This window comes from Ciconia boyciana, chromosome 10 (genome assembly GCF_034638445.1).
Source record: "Ciconia boyciana chromosome 10, ASM3463844v1, whole genome shotgun sequence".
Lineage (NCBI taxonomy): Eukaryota > Metazoa > Chordata > Aves > Ciconiiformes > Ciconiidae > Ciconia > Ciconia boyciana.
The window spans coordinates 2,437,180-2,454,231 of NC_132943.1; the positions used below are offsets into that span (position 1 = coordinate 2,437,180).

At 41.0% G+C, this 17,052-nt stretch overlaps 1 protein-coding gene across 1 annotated transcript in view; it reads left to right on the plus strand.

Annotated features, from left to right (window-relative positions):
- The window catches only part of NEB (nebulin), a 131,676-nt gene that overhangs the window by 52,354 nt on the left and 62,270 nt on the right, over window positions 1-17,052 (plus strand). The window contains 17 exon segments of the mRNA XM_072873954.1: window positions 451-762; window positions 1,185-1,388; window positions 1,866-1,970; window positions 2,472-2,579; window positions 3,528-3,839; window positions 4,256-4,459; window positions 5,487-5,591; window positions 5,769-5,876; window positions 6,263-6,574; window positions 7,051-7,254; window positions 7,450-7,554; window positions 9,913-10,020; window positions 10,196-10,507; window positions 10,986-11,189; window positions 11,385-11,489; window positions 11,634-11,741; window positions 16,355-16,666. Coding sequence (XP_072730055.1) covers window positions 451-762; window positions 1,185-1,388; window positions 1,866-1,970; window positions 2,472-2,579; window positions 3,528-3,839; window positions 4,256-4,459; window positions 5,487-5,591; window positions 5,769-5,876; window positions 6,263-6,574; window positions 7,051-7,254; window positions 7,450-7,554; window positions 9,913-10,020; window positions 10,196-10,507; window positions 10,986-11,189; window positions 11,385-11,489; window positions 11,634-11,741; window positions 16,355-16,666 — 3,228 coding nt within the window.

Below are 17,052 nucleotides of genomic sequence, written 5' to 3' on the forward strand. Positions count from 1 at the left end.
AATAGGTTTTTGGAAGCAAATGATTGTATATGTTTAAAGACTTAATTGTAAAAAATAAATGTTGAGAAGTTATAAGGACAATATAATGCTGCTATCATCTCAGTTTTATAGCTCATAAACCTGTATCTTTAATTAAATCTAAACAGTATGTATATTGTTATATTTAATAAGGAATAAATATATTTAATAAGGAGAGGATTATTTCTCACTAATATCAGGGAAGAGTGTTTTTTCAAAAAATCTTACTTAAAAATCTCTAGGGTTCTAACTCAAATCTCAAAAATTTAATGTAAGAATCCATGTTATTAGCCCCAGAATTGCTTTGACAGTTTGGTTTTTCTGACTGTAGGTTATAGAGAAATTTGGAGAGTTTATTATTAGAAATATTTAATATGATTACCTGATATTTAGAGGTGATATCAAAATATAATATTTTGATTTATATTTCAGTACAAATACAAAGAAGGCTATCGCAAGCAGCTTGGCCACCACATAGGGGCCCGTAACATAGAGGATGACCCGAAGATGATGTGGTCGATGCACGTAGCCAAGATCCAGAGTGACAGGGAGTACAAGAAAGCGTTTGAGAAGACCAAGACACACTTCAGTAGCCCAGTGGACATGCTGGGAATCGTGTTGGCCAAGAAATGTCAGGAGTTGGTCAGCGACATTGATTACAAGCACTATCTGCATCAGTGGATCTGTCTGCCAGACCAGAATGATGTTATCCATGCTAAGAAGGCCTATGACCTACAGAGTGATGTAAGCTCTTTTTGATTTAATTTTTGGTGAGGAATGTATGTGATATTTTACATAGGTGGACCAGGCCATCACATACCAATGTGGTAGAACCAAATTTTCAGGACTTATTTTTAAGTTTCACAGCTAATTGAAGCTCAGATCTCCAATAGGATATGTTAACTAATTGATATTGAAGTTAAATTCTGTAATTCCAGAATTTGGGCTATTTATCATTTGCCATTCTGTGAAACTTGGTTAGTGGTTTCACTGTTAATGCAGATGAAATGCAGGTTTTTTTTCTAAGATTTTCTCTAGGGTTTTGAATTTATTTGAATTAAAAGTTGATAGTGAGGTTACTTAACTGTGAAAAGATGCACCGTGTAAATTGCATTATTATTATTATTATTATTATTAGAATAACCTGTGTATTTTTTTTGTGATAGAATTGCTACAAGTCTGACCTTGAATGGTTGCGGGGCATTGGTTGGGTCCCAATTGGTTCCTTGGAAGTTGAAAAAGCCAAGAAGGCAGGGGAGATCTTGAGTGATAAACTATACCGTCAGCCTCCGGATACAATCAAGTTTACTAGCGTCACTGATTCTCTAGAGATGGTCTTAGCCAAGCAGAACGCAGAGACGATGAATAAGGTGAGTCTTGATTCGATAAGGTAACGCGTCAGCAGTCTCCGCCTAAACCCTGGAGACAGGCCTAGAAATACAATGTTCACAAGAAATGCTGAAGTTCAGAGATGATGTATTTTCAAATAGTGTGCTCTGTTTATTTCAATCAAAACCATTCGTCCATCTAATGGAAGACTCAACTTTGTCATGATATTCTGCATAGTACATTTTAATCTTTTCTTTGACATGTCTGGCAGTGAGCAGTAATAATGCTTTGGTTTATTCATTATTCTTCAGTAATGTGGCAGTTTCCTAAGTTTTGTTAAATTTCCTCGGATAAATTATCTTTTTAATAATGGTATCTCTACCTGATTAAATACATAACCGTTTATCCATGCTATATTTCTTATAATTTTACCTAGTATGCTCTATGTTTTACCCAATTAATGAGATATTAACTTGGTTTGGAATGCAATATTAATCTCTTCCTGTATTCTTTCTTAGCGCTTATACACTGAAGCATGGAATAAAGATAAGACCATGGTTCATGTCATGCCTGACACACCAGAAATCCTGCAAGCTAAACAAAACCAATTAAACTACAGTCAGGTGAGTAAAACTGTAGAGTTGAGAGAATTAAAGGATTTCTGACAAGTACAATTTTGTCATCTCTGACTTTTAATTAATATTATAGTATTGTCGAGTTGTTTAGTTTCACAAATTGCCAGCTCCACTGCTAAAATTGGAGTTGTTCTTTTGCTAGAATTTACCTCCTGGGTATCTAATTGGGCTTTTAAAATATATTATCTGCCATAAATGAGAAATCATTTCTATAGCAAGGTATGGAAATAAATAATTTAACTTTTAGAATATTCCTTTCTTTGCCTTCCCTAAATGATTTCCAGTTTCCAAGTGTCTACAATACAATTACAAGATCTTTGAAATCTGCATTTTTTTATTTTCTAGAGAAGATAGAGCTGTGTTCAGATATTTGAATTGTCTGAACATTAACAATATCGTTTAGGGACTTAATTTGTTTTATTACACAGATGTGCTTAACTGAAGTGTAATTTTGTTTTTGAAACAAAAATGTGAATATTTTTTTCACAGAAAATGTACAAACTAGCTTTGGAGGAATCGAAGAAGAAGGGTCATGATTTGCGTTTTGATGCCATTCCTATTCAAGCTGCCAGAGCATCAAGAGAGATTGCCAGTGATGTAAGCAGTTTTTTTATTATGTGTGTATGGATTTGGTAATGGAAAAGAATGAGAACGTTTGTTCCATTTTTTGTTAATGTAATACCTTAAGTTTATAGACTAGATAATACTGAAATCGGTGATTCTACTGCATGCCTTTAGTACATGAAAGGAATGGATAGACAGTATTTTTATGCATGAGGTATATATCACAGTCATAAATAAATAATATGAGGATTATTTTTGTGCCCGCTGTAATAGTTCCATTGATGTCCATGGATGTTTAAGTAGGATGATCAGCAAGGCATACGAGTCTATACTAGAGTTAGTCAAATTAATTTCTGATTCAAAATAGGAAATACTTTAAAATCTCTCCCCAAAATAGATATATTAGTAAATCAATACTAAAAGTTCTAAATTGTTGTCTTTTCCAGAGGAAAAAGTAGTTCTTTTGAAGTGTCATGTTGAAATTCAAGATGTCTGAATACAAAAACAGGAAAAAAAAATATGCAGTGACTGACAGGTTTTGTTTCTGGGGTGAGAAAACATCACTAAGAGACAGAGAATAACAGTTTTTTATGCTCTTTGTTTTTCTATCAAGATTGATATTTAAACTGTTAGTATTAAGACCGACTCAGACTATCTTCATTGAGGTGTTTTCTAATAAGCTTTTAAAATAAGTTAATCTTTACATTTTAATCTTTATAGTAAAAGAATGTGGAATATCAAACTTGTTAGTAAGTATGTGAAATTAATGCTTAGTTTATTGAAAGTGTGATATAGTTATATAAAAAATCAGAGATAATAGTATCTGTAAGAAAAATCCTTTTCATGTGAAAATTAATAAAACAGTAGAAAGACCTAAATCATAATTTTGTCTTAAAAAAATATTCATTATTATGTTAAACTGTGTGAACTATTTATTAATTTATAAATATACCATGTGAATATGAATATACTTTATTTCAGTACAAATACAAAGAAGGCTATCGCAAGCAGCTTGGCCACCACATAGGGGCCCGTAACATAGAGGATGACCCGAAGATGATGTGGTCGATGCACGTAGCCAAGATCCAGAGTGACAGGGAGTACAAGAAAGCGTTTGAGAAGACCAAGACACACTTCAGTAGCCCAGTGGACATGCTGGGAATCGTGTTGGCCAAGAAATGTCAGGAGTTGGTCAGCGACATTGATTACAAGCACTATCTGCATCAGTGGATCTGTCTGCCAGACCAGAATGATGTTATCCATGCTAAGAAGGCCTATGACCTACAGAGTGATGTGAGTAAATCGTTACATTTGTAATACATAATTAAATATACTGCATCTTGTACAATATAATTTTTTAAAGATATATAATATGCCTTAGTCGCATGCATCAGACATGTTGATAGAGGTGAAATGTTTAATATTCTATCATCAACTTTATGTTTAATTCTATTTTCTCAGTCCTTAGCCTGAGGTCTAATTTGTGTGTAACTCTGGTATTTGTGGAGTTCTTCAATAACTCTATTCTTTTTCTTATTTAATAATTATTTTACTAAATCTTCAAATATAACAATTGTTTTCAAAACCATATCCTGCTACTATGCAGAAATATATACAATTGTTCATATAGACTACAGTATGCTTATTTATAATTATTTTAACATTTGATAACACTTGCACATATGTAATGAACTTTCAAATTTTTTCAGGCTGTTTACAAATCAGACCTGGAATGGCTAAGAGGTATTGGATGGGTTCCTATTGGTTCCATGGAAGTTGAGAAAGCCAAGAAAGCTGGAGAAATCCTGAGTGAAAGGAAGTATCGTCAACCAGCAGACCAAATTAAATTTACTAGTGTGACAGATTCTTTGGCCATGGTCTTAGCTAAGCAAAATGCTGAGATAATGAACAAGGTGAGGGTTTCTTTTTTTTTTGGTCAAAATCACTAGTATTACTAGCTAACAGAACTTGTTCATGAGGTGAAAAATACAAAATACAAAGTAAGACTAAACACTTTCGTTGTGCACTTAGAGAAAACGAATGTCCAAATTCAGCCTTTGCACAGGGAATCTCTTATCTCATGGCTCTGAACTGAACACTTAATAAAAATGTCCAGAAAAAATTCACCTAAATCACATATTTTTCAAGAGTAATACTAAAAATTTTGGTGAGTTTCCCTCTTCCTCCCATCTTCACTGAAATCCTATTTTTAAATGTTTGTTTGGTATGGTTTTTCTGTTTTGTTAATGCTACTTCATTGTACAAAGCTCATCTCTGACAGAACAGGATAAATTTTTTTGCAGTTCTTAGACAGTGCTGTGAAATCTGCAGAAACGATGTTCCAGCAAGGTGTTAGGGTATGTCTAGAGGTGGTGGTGCCGTGACCATGCTATAAGATAGGATGTAGCGGGATATCGAGGCTTTTACTGCAGCTGCTATAATGATGTATTGTTGACTGAATGTCGTACTGCATGATGAACAAGTTATGAGGAAATAGCATATGTTCTCTGGAAGTGAGGCTTCTGCAATTTATCTCAGACCTGGAGGATGAAAGTTGGGAAGTAACTACTCCTTCTCTTTAATAAGAAACATCAATCAAACAACTCGTACAGATACGGCAGAATAATGAATATAGTTTTCCTCCTACAACAGTTTCCCAGCAATCCTAAATCAATCAATTGCTGTGCCAACTTAGCCTGAGAAATAATGAGGAAGGACAAAGTTTCCTTCTTGAGCTGTTCAATGAGAAGCTTTGCTTGAACCACCCCTCGCAGTTTGTAAAATATGCTCTTTGGACAAATGTATTAGTTTTATTACATATATCTTGTTCTGCTTCAAGATTACTTTTCTATCATGGATATATTTCTGATAATTTGCAGTCTTTCCATCATGACACACATAAAGAAACTTTTTAAAGGAATATGTTTTCCTCTCTCCTAGCGTTTATACACAGAAGCCTGGGATGCAGACAAAACATCAATTCACGTCATGCCTGACACACCGACAATTTTGTTAGCGAAGGCCAATGCAGCTAATGTTAGCCATGTAAGAACATTTAAACATATACTAAAGTAATGGAAATTCATAAATTAAGTAAGCATTTCTTTAACCATAAAGATATTCTAAAATCTGCATTCATGAAAATTTTAAGAAAAAATTATGAAATGTAGAAATTCATCTTTCAGAATACTGAGAAGCCATTTTCTGTCTTCTTTTGTGTAGAAACTTTATACACAAGCCTGGGAAGATGCCAAAAAGAAGGGTTATGACATGAGAGCTGATGCTATTCCAATCCAAAGTGCAAAAGCATCAAGAGATATTGCGAGTGATGTATGTTCTTCCTTTACATTTATTTTCAGGTGGCTTGAGAAACAAGAATGAAGTAATAAGCTATGTACAACATAAAAAGACATGGTATATCAGATTCATCTTGAAAGCCTACTAATAAAGAATTCACTGCAGAAAGAAAATGGGCAACAGTTTCCAAAAGGAACACTGAATTATAAATCCTGACATTAAGAAGATATTAGAAAATAATGAACTACAATGAAAATAAACAAAAGCTGTGGAGCAAGAATGCATTAGGCATTTCTAAACTCTAAATGAGTATATTTCATAACATAAAAAAATATATTTGTGATCAGTAGCAATATGAAATTCTGGGAAATTAATCCCAGATTCACTATTTCTTTTAATGCTTCTTTTTGCATTTCTAGTACAAATACAAAGAAACGCACGAGAAGCAGAAGGGCCACTACATTGGGTGCCGAACTGCCAAGGAGGATCCCAAACTGTCGTGGGCTGCGCGGGCCATGTTGCTACAGAACGACCGAATTTACAGGAAGGCGTACCATGATTCAAAGGCCCAGATCCACATACCAGTCGATGCGATGTCAGTGCAGGCAGCCAAGGAGTGCCAGACACTAGTCAGTGATGTTGACTACCGCCAGTACTTTCACCAGTGGACCTGTCTGCCTGACCAGAATGACGTGATCCATGCAAGGAAGGCCTACGAGCTACAGAGTGATGTGAGTGAGAGTAACTGTATGGCAGGTGTGTGAGGCTCTGTTTGTTAGTGACTGTGCAAATATCCATTCAAATGCACGTTTGTGAGCCTACAGTCAGCGCTGGTATGTTTATTTTAATTCATCTGGATGATCCTTTCCAAATCAGTAGTGTTATCAGCCTGGGAGCCAGAAATATTCTGGGCAGTTCATAAGGAAGGGAAACGTATGTTTCTTATGGTTTTTTGGTCTGCCGCAGAATGTTTGATTGCAGATTACACCACTGGTCTGCATGGAGCAAGTATCTTTAAAAGACCAGTAATTTCCTTGCTGTGCAAATCAGGGGTTTAGGCGTGTGTGGAAAGGACCTGGTGTGCCACAGTCTCACTGACTGCTTGTTGTGTAAGTGTACGAGAAGGAGCTTGGGGAAAGCCTTGTCCGAAACCTCTCTGCACGTGGAGTTGTCTCTGCAATGTCAGTAACCCTTGGTTTACTTGTAGAACGTGTACAAGTCAGACCTGGAATGGTTGCGAGGCATCGGCTGGTTGCCGGAAGGTTCTGTGGATGTGGTCAAAGCAAAGAGAGCCCAGGAACTCCTGAATGAGAGGTTGTACCGCACGCGGCCAGAGGAGATGAAATTCACCAGCATTACTGACACGCCAGACATTGTCCAGGCTAAGATCAATGCTTTGCAGATCAGTGACGTAAGCTGACCTTTCACTTACCTTTCATTTATGTGATGACATTGCTTTTCTTTGTGGTGGAGAGTAGAATTTCTACTGTGGGAATGACTAATTGGAAACTAATTCAAATCAGAATTACCAAAGAATTCGTGTTGGTGGGTTTTTTGTCAGTGCTCAGACCGTAGTGAAATGTCATTATGCTTCCCTTCTCCTTAGAATCTGTATCGTGAAGCCTGGGATAAAGACAAGACGCAGATTTCCATACCTTCCGATACTCCTGTAATGCTGCAGTCCAAAGTCAATGCTGTCAACATCAGCAATGTAAGAGAATAAAATCATTATGCGTGTGAAGCAGTATTAAGTAAAGAGTGTGATAATTGCTCTTCCAGAGCAGGTTTTAAGAAAAGGCATTGGTATCAGAGAGTCTTGAGTGCATGTAACAAGGGTGATTATTTTTCTTTGCAGAAACATTATCAGAAGGCCTGGGATGAGGCCAAGGCAAAAAGCTATGACATAAGAGGTGATGCCATTCCCATCAAACACGCCAAGGCTTCCAGAGACATTGCTAGTGAGGTACAGTCTTCTCTTAATGTGGTTGTTGCGTCTGTCTCTTCCAGTGTCCAGCTCAGCAGAACTGACTGAAATTCAGTTCAGCTAGAAGCGATGTACTGTTTCATGCCCCTGTGTTATTTTAAAGCCTGTTGTGAGCACTTCTTTCTTTCTACAGCTTTAAGCTGCCTATTGGCAAGTGCTCTGCGAATAAGAGGACATGTGATATGTTTGTGAGATTGCTCAGCGTGCTGGGTAACAAAGTGTGAATTTTCAGACACCAAGCAACAATTTAAAGCTGATTAGGGCAGGGACTGCAGTAGTGGTTGCTGCTGAATTCTTGCGGTTCCTGTAATCACGACTATCAAATATTTTCTCTGCAAAGATGTGAAATGTGGCTGGTGCTCAGAGTGGTCTTAGAGAGCGCACAGGTGTCTGCTTCAGTACCATTTTTCATTATTTATGAGTGTTAGGAGAAGCCAGACATATTTGAAGAAATGATGGGTGACTTGGGGAATGCCTTTTTTGGGAGCTGGAGGCCTGCCTTCTGAGTGGACCAGAGCTTTGTTTGTGCTGAGGCAGAACGTGGGAAATGCATCAAAGTGTTGACAGCTTAGGAAGCTGAAAGCCTTTTGTTCGTTAGTCGCTTTCGGGTAAGCAATGTGTGTCTGCTTACATTGTTTCTGCATTTCTAGTACAAATACAAAGAAACGCACGAGAAGCAGAAGGGCCACTACATTGGGTGCCGAACTGCCAAGGAGGATCCCAAACTGTCGTGGGCTGCGCGGGCCATGTTGCTACAGAACGACCGAATTTACAGGAAGGCGTACCATGATTCAAAGGCCCAGATCCACATACCAGTCGATGCGATGTCAGTGCAGGCAGCCAAGGAGTGCCAGACACTAGTCAGTGATGTTGACTACCGCCAGTACTTTCACCAGTGGACCTGTCTGCCTGACCAGAATGACGTGATCCATGCAAGGAAGGCCTACGAGCTACAGAGTGATGTGAGTGAGAGTAACTGTATGGCAGGTGTGTGAGGCTCTGTTTGTTAGTGACTGTGCAAATATCCATTCAAATGCACGTTTGTGAGCCTACAGTCAGCGCTGGTATGTTTATTTTAATTCATCTGGATGATCCTTTCCAAATCAGTAGTGTTATCAGCCTGGGAGCCAGAAATATTCTGGGCAGTTCATAAGGAAGGGAAACGTATGTTTCTTATGGTTTTTGGTCTGCCGCAGAATGTTTGATTGCAGATTACACCACTGGTCTGCATGGAGCAAGTATCTTTAAAAGACCAGTAATTTCCTTGCTGTGCAAATCAGGGGTTTAGGCGTGTGTGGAAAGGACCTGGTGTGCCACAGTCTCACTGACTGCTTGTTGTGTAAGTGTACGAGAAGGAGCTTGGGGAAAGCCTTGTCCGAAACCTCTCTGCACGTGGAGTTGTCTCTGCAATGTCAGTAACCCTTGGTTTACTTGTAGAACGTGTACAAGTCAGACCTGGAATGGTTGCGAGGCATCGGCTGGTTGCCGGAAGGTTCTGTGGATGTGGTCAAAGCAAAGAGAGCCCAGGAACTCCTGAATGAGAGGTTGTACCGCACGCGGCCGGAGGAGATGAAATTCACCAGCATTACTGACACGCCAGACATTGTCCAGGCTAAGATCAATGCTTTGCAGATCAGTGACGTAAGCTGACCTTTCACTTACCTTTCATTTATGTGATGACATTGCTTTTCTTTGTGGTGGAGAGTAGAATTTCTACTGTGGGAATGACTAATTGGAAACTAATTCAAATCAGAATTACCAAAGAATTCGTGTTGGTGGGTTTTTTGTCAGTGCTCAGACCGTAGTGAAATGTCATTATGCTTCCCTTCTCCTTAGAATCTGTATCGTGAAGCCTGGGATAAAGACAAGACGCAGATTTCCATACCTTCCGATACTCCTGTAATGCTGCAGTCCAAAGTCAATGCTGTCAACATCAGCAATGTAAGAGAATAAAATCATTATGCGTGTGAAGCAGTATTAAATAAAGAGTGTGATAATTGCTCTTCCAGAGTAGGTTTTAAGAAAAGGCATTGGTATCAGAGAGTCTTGAGTGCATGTAACAAGGGTGATTATTTTTCTTTGCAGAAACTTTATCAGAAGGCCTGGGATGAGGCCAAGGCAAAAAGCTATGACATAAGAGGTGATGCCATTCCCATCAAACACGCCAAGGCTTCCAGAGACATTGCTAGTGAGGTACAGTCTTCTCTTAATGTGGTTGTTGCATCTGTCCCTTCCAGTGTCCAGCTCAGCAGAACTGACTGAAGTTCAGTTCAAAGGGTTGACAGCTTAGGAAGCTGAAAGCCTTTTGTTCGTTAGTCGCTTTCGGGTAAGCAATGTGTGTCTGCTTACATTGTTTCTGCATTTCTAGTACAAATACAAAGAAACGCACGAGAAGCAGAAGGGCCACTACATTGGGTGCCGAACTGCCAAGGAGGATCCCAAACTGTCGTGGGCTGCGCGGGCCATGTTGCTACAGAACGACCGAATTTACAGGAAGGCGTACCATGATTCAAAGGCCCAGATCCACATACCAGTCGATGCGATGTCAGTGCAGGCAGCCAAGGAGTGCCAGACACTAGTCAGTGATGTTGACTACCGCCAGTACTTTCACCAGTGGACCTGTCTGCCTGACCAGAATGACGTGATCCATGCAAGGAAGGCCTACGAGCTACAGAGTGATGTGAGTGAGAGTAACTGTATGGCAGGTGTGTGAGGCTCTGTTTGTTAGTGACTGTGCAAATATCCATTCAAATGCACGTTTGTGAGCCTACAGTCAGCGCTGGTATGTTTATTTTAATTCATCTGGATGATCCTTTCCAAATCAGTAGTGTTATCAGCCTGGGAGCCAGAAATATTCTGGGCAGTTCATAAGGACGCCATGTCTTTTTGGTCTGCCATAGAATTTTTGCTTGCAGTTTGCTTGCAGACTGCTTGCAGAGTATGCCACTGGTTTGCATGTAGCAAGTACCTTTCGAAGTATCTTTGTTGCTGTGCAAATCAGGGGTTTAGGCGTGTGTGGAAAGGACCTGGTGTGCCACAGTCTCACTGACTGCTTGTTGTGTAAGTGTACGAGAGGGAGCTTGGGGGAAGCCTTGTTCGAAACTTCTCTGCACGTGGAGTTGTCTCTGCAATGTCAGTAACCCTTGGTTTACTTGTAGAACGTGTACAAGTCAGACCTGGAATGGTTGCGAGGCATCGGCTGGTTGCCGGAAGGTTCTGTGGATGTGGTCAAAGCAAAGAGAGCCCAGGAACTCCTGAATGAGAGGTTGTACCGCACGCGGCCGGAGGAGATGAAATTCACCAGCATTACTGACACGCCAGACATTGTCCAGGCTAAGATCAATGCTTTGCAGATCAGTGACGTAAGCTGACCTTTCACTTACCTTTCATTTATGTGATGACATTGCTTTTCTTTGTGGTGGAGAGTAGAATTTCTACTGTGGGAATGACTAATTGGAAACTAATTCAAATCAGAATTACCAAAGAATTCGTGTTGGTGGGTTTTTTGTCAGTGCTCAGACCGTAGTGAAATGTCATTATGCTTCCCTTCTCCTTAGAATCTGTATCGTGAAGCCTGGGATAAAGACAAGACGCAGATTTCCATACCTTCCGATACTCCTGTAATGCTGCAGTCCAAAGTCAATGCTGTCAACATCAGCAATGTAAGAGAATAAAATCATTATGCGTGTGAAGCAGTATTAAATAAAGAGTGTGATAATTGCTCTTCCAGAGTAGGTTTTAAGAAAAGGCATTGGTATCAGAGAGTCTTGAGTGCATGTAACAAGGGTGATTATTTTTCTTTGCAGAAACATTATCAGAAGGCCTGGGATGAGGCCAAGGCAAAAAGCTATGACATAAGAGGTGATGCCATTCCCATCAAACACGCCAAGGCTTCCAGAGACATTGCTAGTGAGGTACAGTCTTCTCTTAATGTGGTTGTTGCGTCTGTCTCTTCCAGTGTCCAGCTCAGCAGAACTGACTGAAGTTCAGTTCAGCTAGAAGCGATGTACTGTTTCATGCCCCTGTGTTATTTTAAAGCCTGTTGTGAGCACTTCTTTCTTTCTACAGCTTTAAGCTGCCTATTGGCAAGTGCTCTGCGAATAAGAGGACATGTGATATGTTTGTGAGATTGCTCAGCGTGCTGGGTAACAAAGTGTGAATTTTCAGACACCAAGCAACAATTTAAAGCTGATTAGGGCAGGGACTGCAGTAGTGGTTGCTGCTGAATTCTTGCGGTTCCTGTAATCACGACTATCAAATATTTTCTCTGCAAAGATGTGAAATGTGGCTGGTGCTCAGAGTGGTCTTAGAGAGCGCACAGGTGTCTGCTTCAGTACCATTTTTCATTATTTATGAGTGTTAGGAGAAGCCAGACATATTTGAAGAAATGATGGGTGACTTGGGGAATGCCTTTTTTGGGAGCTGGAGGCCTGCCTTCTGAGTGGACCAGAGCTTTGTTTGTGCTGAGGCAGAACGTGGGAAATGCATCAAAGTGTTGACAGCTTAGGAAGCTGAAAGCCTTTTGTTCGTTAGTCGCTTTCGGGTAAGCAATGTGTGTCTGCTTACATTGTTTCTGCATTTCTAGTACAAATACAAAGAAACGCACGAGAAGCAGAAGGGCCACTACATTGGGTGCCGAACTGCCAAGGAGGATCCCAAACTGTCGTGGGCTGCGCGGGCCATGTTGCTACAGAACGACCGAATTTACAGGAAGGCGTACCATGATTCAAAGGCCCAGATCCACATACCAGTCGATGCGATGTCAGTGCAGGCAGCCAAGGAGTGCCAGACACTAGTCAGTGATGTTGACTACCGCCAGTACTTTCACCAGTGGACCTGTCTGCCTGACCAGAATGACGTGATCCATGCAAGGAAGGCCTACGAGCTACAGAGTGATGTGAGTGAGAGTAACTGTATGGCAGGTGTGTGAGGCTCTGTTTGTTAGTGACTGTGCAAATATCCATTCAAATGCACGTTTGTGAGCCTACAGTCAGCGCTGGTATGTTTATTTTAATTCATCTGGATGATCCTTTCCAAATCAGTAGTGTTATCAGCCTGGGAGCCAGAAATATTCTGGGCAGTTCATAAGGACGCCATGTCTTTTTGGTCTGCCATAGAATTTTTGCTTGCAGTTTGCGTGCAGACTGCTTGCAGAGTATGCCACTGGTTTGCATGTAGCAAGTACCTTTAAAAGACCAGTATCTTTGTTGCTGTGCAAATCAGGGGTTTAGGCGTGTGTGGAAAGGACCTGGTGTGCCACAGTCTCACTGACTGCTTGTTGTGTAAGTGTACGAGAAGGAGCTTGGGGAAAGCCTTGTCCGAAACCTCTCTGCACATGGAGTTGTCTCTGCAATGTCAGTAACCCTTGGTTTACTTGTAGAACGTGTACAAGTCAGACCTGGAATGGTTGCGAGGCATCGGCTGGTTGCCGGAAGGTTCTGTGGATGTGGTCAAAGCAAAGAGAGCCCAGGAACTCCTGAATGAGAGGTTGTACCGCACGCGGCCGGAGGAGATGAAATTCACCAGCATTACTGACACGCCAGACATTGTCCAGGCTAAGATCAATGCTTTGCAGATCAGTGACGTAAGCTGACCTTTCACTTACCTTTCATTTATGTGATGACATTGCTTTTCTTTGTGGTGGAGAGTAGAATTTCTACTGTGGGAATGACTAATTGGAAACTAATTCAAATCAGAATTACCAAAGAATTCGTGTTGGTGGGTTTTTTGTCAGTGCTCAGACCGTAGTGAAATGTCATTATGCTTCCCTTCTCCTTAGAATCTGTATCGTGAAGCCTGGGATAGAGACAAGACGCAGATTTCCATACCTTCCGATACTCCTGTAATGCTGCAGTCCAAAGTCAATGCTGTCAACATCAGCAATGTAAGAGAATAAAATCATTATGCATGTGAAGCAGTATTAAATAAAGAGTGTGATAATTGCTCTTCCAGAGTAGGTTTTAAGAAAAGGCATTGGTATCAGAGAGTCTTGAGTGCATGTAACAAGGGTGATTATTTTTCTTTGCAGAAACATTATCAGAAGGCCTGGGATGAGGCCAAGGCAAAAAGCTATGACATAAGAGGTGATGCCATTCCCATCAAACACGCCAAGGCTTCCAGAGACATTGCTAGTGAGGTACAGTCTTCTCTTAATGTGGTTCTTGCGTCTGTCTCTTCCAGTGTCCAGCTCAGCAGAACTGACTGAAGTTCAGTTCAAAGGGTTGACAGCTTAGGAAGCTGAAAGCCTTTTGTTCGTTAGTCGCTTTCGGGTAAGCAATGTGTGTCTGCTTACATTGTTTCTGCATTTCTAGTACAAATACAAAGAAACGCACGAGAAGCAGAAGGGCCACTACATTGGGTGCCGAACTGCCAAGGAGGATCCCAAACTGTCGTGGGCTGCGCGGGCCATGTTGCTACAGAATGACCGAATTTACAGGAAGGCGTACCATGATTCAAAGGCCCAGATCCACATACCAGTCGATGCGATGTCAGTGCAGGCAGCCAAGGAGTGCCAGACACTAGTCAGTGATGTTGACTACCGCCAGTACTTTCACCAGTGGACCTGTCTGCCTGACCAGAATGACGTGATCCATGCAAGGAAGGCCTACGAGCTACAGAGTGATGTGAGTGAGAGTAACTGTATGGCAGGTGTGTGAGGCTCTGTTTGTTAGTGACTGTGCAAATATCCATTCAAATGCACGTTTGTGAGCCTACAGTCAGCGCTGGTATGTTTATTTTAATTCATCTGGATGATCCTTTCCAAATCAGTAGTGTTATCAGCCTGGGAGCCAGAAATATTCTGGGCAGTTCATAAGGACGCCATGTCTTTTTGGTCTGCCATAGAATTTTTGCTTGCAGTTTGCGTGCAGACTGCTTGCAGAGTATGCCACTGGTTTGCATGTAGCAAGTACCTTTCGAAGTATCTTTGTTGCTGTGCGAATCAGGGGTTTAGGCGTGTGTGGAAAGGACCTGGTGTGCCACAGTCTCACTGACTGCTTGTTGTGTAAGTGTACGAGAGGGAGCTTGGGGAAAGCCTTGTCCGAAACCTCTCTGCACGTGGAGTTGTCTCTGCAATGTCAGTAACCCTTGGTTTACTTGTAGAACGTGTACAAGTCAGACCTGGAATGGTTGCGAGGCATCGGCTGGTTGCCGGAAGGTTCTGTGGATGTGGTCAAAGCAAAGAGAGCCCAGGAACTCCTGAATGAGAGGTTGTACCGCACGCGGCCGGAGGAGATGAAATTCACCAGCGTTACTGACACGCCATACATTGTCCAGGCTAAGATCAATGCTTTGCAGATCAGTGACGTAAGCTGACCTTTCACTTACCTTTCATTTATGTGATGACATTGCTTTTCTTTGTGGTGGAGAGTAGAATTTCTACTGTGGGAATGACTAATTGGAAACTAATTCAAATCAGAATTACCAAAGAATTCGTGTTGGTGGGTTTTTTGTCAGTGCTCAGACCGTAGTGAAATGTCATTATGCTTCCCTTCTCCTTAGAATCTGTATCGTGAAGCCTGGGATAGAGATAAGACGCAGATTTCCATACCTTCCGATACTCCTGTAATGCTGCAGTCCAAAGTCAATGCTGTCAACATCAGCAATGTAAGAGAATAAAATCATTATGCGTGTGAAGCAGTATTAAATAAAGAGTGTGATAATTGCTCTTCCAGAGTAGGTTTTAAGAAAAGGCATTGGTATCAGAGAGTCTTGAGTGCATGTAACAAGGGTGATTATTTTTCTTTGCAGAAACATTATCAGAAGGCCTGGGATGAGGCCAAGGCAAAAAGCTATGACATAAGAGGTGATGCCATTCCCATCAAACACGCCAAGGCTTCCAGAGACATTGCTAGTGAGGTACAGTCTTCTCTTAATGTGGTTGTTGCATCTGTCCCTTCCAGTGTCCAGCTCAGCAGAACTGACTGAAATTCAGTTCAGCTAGAAGCGATGTACTGTTTCATGCCCCTGTGTTATTTTAAAGCCTGTTGTGAGCACTTCTTTCTTTCTACAGCTTTAAGCTGCCTATTGGCAAGTGCTCTGCGAATAAGAGGACATGTGATATGTTTGTGAGATTGCTCAGCGTGCTGGGTAACAAAGTGTGAATTTTCAGACACCAAGCAACAATTTAAAGCTGATTAGGGCAGGGACTGCAGTAGTGGTTGCTGCTGAATTCTTGCGGTTCCTGTAATCACGACTATCAAATATTTTCTCTGCAAAGATGTGAAATGTGGCTGGTGCTCAGAGTGGTCTTAGAGAGCGCACAGGTGTCTGCTTCAGTACCATTTTTCATTATTTATGAGTGTTAGGAGAAGCCAGACATATTTGAAGAAATGATGGGTGACTTGGGAATGCCTTTTTTGGGAGCTGGAGGCCTGCCTTCTGAGTGGACCAGAGCTTTGTTTGTGCTGAGGCAGAACGTGGGAAATGCATCAAAGTGTTGACAGCTTAGGAAGCTGAAAGCCTTTTGTTCGTTAGTCGCTTTCGGGTAAGCAATGTGTGTCTGCTTACATTGTTTCTGCATTTCTAGTACAAATACAAAGAAACGCACGAGAAGCAGAAGGGCCACTACATTGGGTGCCGAACTGCCAAGGAGGATCCCAAACTGTCGTGGGCTGCGCGGGCCATGTTGCTACAGAACGACCGAATTTACAGGAAGGCGTACCATGATTCAAAGGCCCAGATCCACATACCAGTCGATGCGATGTCAGTGCAGGCAGCCAAGGAGTGCCAGACACTAGTCAGTGATGTTGACTACCGCCAGTACTTTCACCAGTGGACCTGTCTGCCTGACCAGAATGACGTGATCCATGCAAGGAAGGCCTACGACCTACAGAGTGATGTGCGTTTCTGTAGCGGTGTGGCGTTACTACTGTTGCTATTTAATGTATTATAGCCTTATTTTGATGGTTTGATATTATGCAGTCACAAAGGATTTATCTTTAGACTGTTTTCCTCACTTCTTTATATTACTGCTATTATCTGCTCTTCTTATCCCTTAAAAAGTATTGGTATTACCTCTAAATTCTGTAAAGGCTGTAGTTGGTATCATCTGCTGTGTTACATATGCTTTTGGAGTATTGTGATTTGGAGAGGATGAAGGATTCGTGTCTCTTACTTTGATGGGACTTATGTAATAACATCTGTTTGCTGCTTTGGAATTAGGTGGCTCTTTTTTTCTCCTGTTTTTCTGAGCTGACTGGAAATTTATTAAATTGCAAGAAAGCT